This window comes from Haliotis cracherodii, unplaced genomic scaffold, assembly GCF_022045235.1.
Source record: "Haliotis cracherodii isolate W230 unplaced genomic scaffold, xgHalCrac1.p SCAF_16, whole genome shotgun sequence".
Classification (NCBI taxonomy): domain Eukaryota; kingdom Metazoa; phylum Mollusca; class Gastropoda; order Lepetellida; family Haliotidae; genus Haliotis; species Haliotis cracherodii.
The window spans coordinates 18,347,812-18,356,008 of NW_027266271.1; the positions used below are offsets into that span (position 1 = coordinate 18,347,812).

Genomic DNA, 8,197 nt, shown 5'->3' on the forward strand with positions numbered 1-8,197 from the left:
TTATCCCTTTTCAAGTCTCGCACGATTGATGTCAAAACGATGCTTACTCTGTTATCAAATATTTAACCACTATATTTTGAATATGAACCTGAACAAGTTCGAAAATGTTTAGCAATTAAGTTAGCTCTTAAAGAATTAGTGGTATTTGTTTTAAAAATGGAAGAAAACATGTCATTTACATGTCATGAAAAACAACTCTGATTCCATTGCATCGATCCATTCAGTAATGCAGGTGTACATTGCTTGTATTCTAATCTGCGCCCGAAAAGACTAATGCATATTTGTGGTTTTGATAGGCAAAGTAAATCGTTAAGGTGATATTTATTCAACAAAAAAGTAGTTCCAGTTGTAGTTTTACATGTTGTCCCAGAGATAGCTCAAACGTCTTAAGAAGACATAAGAACGTAAACGCTCATTTCAAACACGCTCAAAAACCCATTCAAAATAATTTCACAGAACCTAATGTTGTCAGCTGGATTTGCTTGGGGATGATAAAAAATTCAATTTTATGTTTACGCTTTTTCAAATGCTTTCATTTGATTGTACGATAACCTTCCATTGACTTTATTTACGAGCTCTGTTTATTACTGAATGGTTTACACTGACTTATTTAACAGCTCCTTCTATAGGTAGTTTAATGCGTCAAATCTCCCTAAGTTGTTGAGACATGCTCTATAACCCTTTAAACGTAAATAGGTTAAACTATTTACCAAACATTCCTATTCCAACATATTTGAAAAAAATATCATCTCTTCCCATATCGTTTGTACTGAATAACACTATTTAACATCGATCAAAAGAAGCCCGAAAAATTATCATTTCGCTTACTCATAAAAAAACCCAAGTTTTACAAAATGCAATATCATTTTCGTAGCCTAGCCAATAGAATTGAGGCCCCAAGCTGTAAAAGTTTTATTTCTCCCAATCTCGTCTTATCCTAGCGTTGTAGAAGAGACGAACGCACGTCTGGCAATTTGGTGGATCTGTCTGATAGGCGACTTGTACAATTAAAACTTAATTAACTCCCTTGCTATAAAGAAACAGTTGACACCAGGGGGCGTATGCCAGTGACCCATGATCCCACAGGGCAAGGGAAAATGTGATCCCATTTTGAAAAACCGCAAGAGATAAGATGTAGGGAACTGAAGTTGTTATTTTTTCACTTTTTAAAGAACTATACACTCTCGTAACTGATCGAAATACTCTGATACGTTACATTAGTTTTTTTAATAGTATATATTTGGATGTACAAATGACATAAAAAATAAATAAATTGAACGTTTTGACCTAGTGGCTCATATATGATTTTTTTATGTTCATGTTTTTACACAAAAACATGAAAAAATTGGTATCAACGAAATAAAAAACTCGACACCCATAAACAAATAAAGCAGAACTTAATTGTATCAGCATGGATAATTGCTTTATCATCATATATATTTGTTAAGTTGGGGATAATCTTCAAAAACCATTACTGAAAAATCCGTACATAACAAAGGCGACAAACAGATGCTATCAAACATATTATAAATGTTCACGACATGGAAAGACATGAAATGTGGAACGCATCCCCTTTTCATTGCTTTGCTTTTTTTGCATTCTGCCAAAATTGCAGGGAGAAACTGTTGATAAACGCAGGAAGAAATCAGACCAACAGGGGAACGTCCATTACCATTTGTCAACACACACTAATGTTATTATACCAAACTTTGAAAACACTGGGAATTCACTGTCCAATCTTAACCCCATTCATACAGACTGTCATCTGCATTCCTGCCTACCAACGACCCCCTCTTCGAGTTTTTAGCATGAAAACCATATGGTATGATTTGTATGCACAGTCGCGAAGAGAACCGTATGTGAACATACTGAAAGGGAGTTCATCAACTGACGGTAGAGAGGTATATCTGTCAAAGAGACAGAAGGAACAGTAAGATTTCACCCTCATACTTCAGTTGCCTTTAAGAAGACGCTACATCCCTTTTACAAAACGTCATCACATCTACTTTGGTTCAAGAGGCACACACTATTACGCATGGAGATATGCACGATAAACTAAAACAACTGCTACAGCCGAATGTGTTTCCAAAGAAATATCTATTGATATTAGAGAAAGTATCGAAATTCATATATTGGGTTTGCAAACTGATACAGAAGATGAAATGCTACCTTTGTCGATGTCGGAACAAAATATACCCCGCGAGGAAATAGGAGATGAGTACGCGATACTCTCTACAATAGACGCAAGTATCATGTGAGCAGTCGATGCCTCTTGAGAATGGGTCACATGCGATGAACTACCTAATTGTAAATTACGATAACAGCACGTCCAAGAACTAGCCTCGCTACCTGGTTGAGATAGGATCGTTATAGTGGATATCACTTGTTGCTCTTGTCTTGCCGTACCACAACGACTGTAAATGGATGCGTAGGGATGCAAGGTGTCATGTCCTATTAAATGAAATCAGAGGTGGGAAGTATTTCTTTCAGTCTTCTTATTGATTTACTGAACATATTTGCAAAATTAGATTTTGGTTTTGGAATTATAAGGAGTACATGTTTATTGTAATTATATTTTTAATTTAATGTTTTCTATTCTCCAAATATTTCATAGCTTTAAGAAGTTAATGCTTTGTTATTCTTGATTCTAAATAAATTGTTTGTATCGTTAGAATATTCCAACAATGGGAAAGCTTTTTACATCACTTAAGAACTTTGAAATTGCGCTTCAATTAAAATCAGTTCCTAAGCGTGACTTTTCTTATTTGATTTATTTTATCTGAGAAAAAAGAGATGAGTATAGTGGCATGTCATAATTTAACCTTAAGATTATGGTTTCACTGAACATACAGTGCCTACGTTTGTTCATTGTATAAAGTCTGTACACATAATCAGCCTCTTCTTAACACATATTTGGTTAAAATCACATTCCCGCAAAAGTACCTCTCATCTTTCACTTTGTTGTACATATTTTCAACGGACTTCTTATTTATTAAACACTTACGCACAAAGCTGCGTCATGAATTCCAGGGTTGTCTTTTCTGTAACTAAAATGTTTTTGGTTTGTCTTTTATGCCTTTTTACCATGATAAGAATCAGGAAAGCAAAGCCTCGCAGTTACCGAAACGTCAACAGATATTCTTTTCAGTTTCATATTGTCTGCGACTAACTGCAACGCCCGAACGCTTTTCTGAATTATTGGCCTTTGTATTAGCAACGGAACACCCGATTGCTTAATTTACAGATTGAACGTTTCACGAAAGAAATATGATTCTTCTTAATGATTTATGTTTGCAAGACTATTACCTTTTAACTGTCCACTAGATAACAGAATTATCATATTATTATCATGGAAAATATAAGTCACATAAGATACCTAAATATCAGTGGCCAAACATAAAACAAATTGGTAAGCCTTCCAACACGGGATCATCCGCGTAACGTTTATCCTGAAGAATACACGCGTTTCAATTGTACTCCTGTTCAAATAATGGTTTTTATTTTCAGTGAATCAATATATTCATTCCTCACAACTCTTTTTCTAATGGTTATAAGGATGTTAAAATATAAGGTTTTACCCTTTCGTTCGAGGACTATATAAACGGAAAAATGGAACTCGGAGACGATATCATTCCAGCCTAAGCAGATATACAAACCCCGCGACGTTTGATACGGCAAACGGTGTGTCTGTCCATATATTATTCGCGTCAGTGTCCTTTCGTTAGGTTATATATTACGGTTCACGAAATTGAGACTCTTTATCAACACATAATACCACCTCCGTCCACGTGTTTCTTACATTCACTATTTTAAGAATATAATCTTGTCAGCAAGATCGTTATTATTAAGGAAGGAACTTTTGTCCTTTAGTCAAAATCAAAACCTCCACGAGAGGGAAAGCTACCTATCATATTTACAATAAAGTGTCGACAATGAATGTATAGAGGCTAGATCAGATGATGTTCAACCAGGTCACCGTCGCTATAGTTGACGCTTATCGCGTAAGGTCATTATTTTAACTAGCACATTTTTATGTGAAAATTACACCGGCATTTGTTTGGCATTTCTTTCACTGTTTAGTAATGGTTTTTATAGGTTATAATCTGATAGGAAAGGATATATTATGCCATATGGTATTATATGACACATTGTTATCGGGTAATAAATGTGGGGAGGGTATGTCCATTTTACTAAATTTTGAAATTGAAATTTCTTTTTAGTTTAAGTTTTTCTTTCAATGATAAAATTAACTTTCCTTACTGATCACGCTATTTGACAAATGGGTTGTCTTTTCGCGAACACGTCGTGTCATCACTGATTTTCAGTGATCAATTCACATAATTTTCTTTTGCGTCAAATGGGATTTGTTTCGATGGTTATTCTCTATCGTTCACATTATATATTTACGTATGGTAAGTTGATATAAGTAATTGATTTATAAGATATTACATATAATACTGCTTGAATATATTTTTCATATTCATTTGCCTTCGTAAGTTAATATTGTAATCTCACAACTTTATTTTAAATATCCCGAGGGGAAACAAAGGGACGTGTTATAGATACTAGATAAACAGTTGTGAAGACATTCCTGATTTAAATGCGTTTTATGTTTTAATCCTAAATCAAATATTGTATAACATTGATTAATTCATATATCAGTTTCTTGGAAAAAAAGAATTTAAATTTCAGTACGAAACACTTGTCATTTTAAGACTTAATATCTTTTCACACATACATGGCAAAATCTTGAAAGTGAAATACAGTACAAATAGTTATAGAGCATTGTTTATCTTCTTGATGACAATCATCGGAGATAATGACGGTCGCATTATGCAGTGACGACTACTATATATGTGGAACAAACATCTTGTTTGTCTGTGGTTTAACGCCGCAATCAGCACTATTACAGCTATAAGACAGCGGTCTGTAAATCATCAAGTCTGGACCAGACAATCCAGTGCTTGACATGATGGGCATCGAATTTACCCAATTGGGATACGATGACATGCATTAATCTAGTCAGCGAACTTTGCCACCCGAACCCGTTAGTCGCCTCTTACGACAAGGATGGGTCGTGATGGCCAGTTTGATGCAGGATCTTCGCGGGACATGAAGTGTGCAAGTTCAACTCTACTATGTCACTACAATTAGAAATGAAAATTTATTTATATCAAGACGCAAGATGAAAAAATGAAAACTTCAGAAAATCTAAACTAAAAAGAAAGTTGACTTGGTGAACTATAATTAGCTATCTGGTTATCAGAAGAAAAGGTCAAAGAGTTTAATGCTTTAATGTGTAGACGACTTTTCCTAACTTCGGATCGGGACGGCATAGCCGGTTAGTATAGCAGAGCTGTTATAATTTCATTTTTTAGAACTTTTTAATAGGCGATGAAGCAGTTTGCCTTAATAACAAAGTTGAAGCGAATACATATGTGCATGATTAGGATCGAACTAGTGGTTGTATTTTCATGATTATTCTTTTAAAGTGTTGTTGTTATTATTATTACTATCATTATTACTAGTATAGTTGTTATGATGGTATCCATTATAAAGTATGTTCGTGTCAGTATGAGATTATACCCCCTTAATATAAACTAAATATATTTTTTAGAAAGACACTAACATTTTGCTTAAAATGCATCAATCAGTTAAATGTTTACAGCAATACGCAATCAGTTTATTTTTAGGACTTCATTGAAATGCATAATTAATTTAGTTTTTGTCTTTATAGAATAATGCAAAAATCATTCTCATTTACTGTTCTATATGCCCTATATTTATATATATAAAAATATTATCGTGCCACGGATACCATTTCCATACAATATCGTATCACATGATTTTATGTGTCGCATGTGCCAGTCTCCAAATTAATGTGTGAATAAAACAGATAGCTTCAGCTGACTATTAACAACACCAAATTCAAATTCTTATATATTAACATATTTCTAGGGAATTATAACGGACGTATATTAATTGTACATTGGTCTTACCTGAACACCTCGTCTTGTCACTGGAATCTGTAGACCCGGGTGAAGAGCTGACACTCTGGGAGGGTGATGAAGAAAAGGGGGGACTGTACGAGTTGGCCACTTCACAGTACGGTGACCCCCCGGGCATCAAGCCGCGGGACCCCGACATACCCCCTATCCCCCCGGACACCTGCACCCCACCCTGGTAGAAATAGTCACCAGTGTCTCGACTTGATAACAAATTAGATGCAGCGCTGCTCAATGGTCCGTTCATACCAAAATTTGAAGACGGGGACGAGAACCCCCACTCTGATGATTGGGAGGGGTACGTGAACCCACCCCCTGAGAAATTCCCAGTCCCGTACATTGATGAGAATGCAGTTTGTCTAGGAAATGTCTGAGAAAGTCCATAAGACCCTGGGAAGTTATGAGAATAGTGGTGCAAAGCCGGTGCATTCATTCCATAGACTCGTTGCTCCATCGCTATAGTATTTTGATTCAGCTTTCTGTCTCGGCCGATACCCCCTTAGGGAAATTATACACAAGTCGAGAATTTGCTTCCGAAGATCACAGTTCAGCCTCTTCTGGCTCGAACAGTCAGTTCACGGATACCTTGAAGAATCCCACAGGTATTGACGCTCTGTGCTCATTTATGCATACCGACAATGCAAACTAATGACATCATTGCAGGTGTAATCCTTTCAGGTGTACGTGATTACATAGTAATAACAATCATCATCACCAGAAAGCATTCAAGTCAGTGTTAATGATATGCACCTTTCGGCCGATGAATAAAAACTCTTCACGACACTTCTGAAAGTTTCTTCAGAAGGATCCGAAAACCTGTCCTCAATGACAATGGGTTGTCCAAATTATCAATCAAAAATCAAATTATGCGTATCCAAATTCACTGATATCCAACGAGAGCACTCTTATATTGAAGGTACATAAACAACTTTCTGTGGTAACATCAAACATAAGTTGATAACAGACCGCTCACAGACTAGCAGACGACACGTTGTAAACATCCATCCAAAAGGTAGATTAACATTTACTGCCGCCAGTCTCACTGATGCGACACCTTGAGTGAAAAAGGGTCACAAATCAACCGCCATGCGCATGTGCAGAGCCGTACAGAGCTGTCCGTCGTCGACAGTCGTCAGAAAGCGATTCCGCCAAATACCAATCACATGCGAAAGTTTGGAACCGCGGCTTATTTACTCGGCGGAGCGATACACTCGCGAAGGGGTGATAGGGTGTCGCTTAGCAGTAGCTGCCGTTCCATCGTGTGCACACTTCCGTTGACTGTTTACGACAGATTTCGATTGTTTTAAAAACAGTTTATTTTATTATTTTGATATGTGCTGATCTGTTTATTGCTGCTGAGGAACGTTAAATAAATACGAAAATCCGGACAAGCTCACCGGCAGAATCCTTGTATTTTTATAACACCCACAGACATACATCGCTCCACGGCATGCGGATTAAGGAAGCGTCTTTGGTGTTCCGTAATATTCCTACGCTTTTATAGCAAGTGAGACGAGATACACACCACAGGTGGATCATAATTAATATAAATATATTTTAATGAACAAATTCTTTTTTATTTGGGTTAACCTTACAAACTGCTGTTATAGTCACATGACGAGCCATATATTTTATATGCATATTGACTTCAGCATATTTTGTACGTGTTTAATTATAAACGTTGCGTATACATATTTTTGTCTTTTGGTCGGTGTTGGGCTGGTGAACCCCGGGCATGTAGCATAAGCTGAAAGCACTAGCCAGTACACTATATGTACACATGTGTGGACATAGCAGCACCCGTAATCGTACAGTACAAATGCATCAAACACACTTTACATAGCTTATTTATGATGGTAGCTTCCTTGAACTATAAGGTACAGGGATTTTCGGATTACATATTGGTGGGACACGTGAAGATTCCGGGGTAGAATAGGTCTTCAGCAACCCATGCTTGCCGTAAAAGGCGACTATGCTTGTCGTAAAAGGCGACTAACGGGATCGGGTGGTCAGGCTCGCTGACTTGGTTGATGCATGTCATCGATCCAAATTGCGTGGATCTATGATAATGATAGTAATCACTGGATTGTCTGGTCCAGACTCGATTATTTACAGACCGCCGTCATATAGCTGTAATATTGCTGAGTGCGGCGTTAAACAACAAACCAACCAACAACCAACATATTGGTGGC

General features: G+C 36.7%; 1 protein-coding gene across 1 annotated transcript in view; it reads right to left on the bottom strand.

Moving 5' to 3' along the window:
• LOC139463906 (homeobox protein MOX-1-like) overlaps nt 1–7,101 on the bottom strand; it is a 44,326-nt gene extending 37,225 nt beyond the window's left edge. Inside the window, exon 1 of the mRNA XM_071245324.1 lies at nt 6,000–7,101. Coding sequence (XP_071101425.1) covers nt 6,000–6,459 — 460 coding nt within the window. The 5' untranslated portion in view covers nt 6,460–7,101. The remainder of the gene's footprint in view (nt 1–5,999) is intronic.
• Between the last annotated feature and the right edge of the window lie 1,096 nt (nt 7,102–8,197).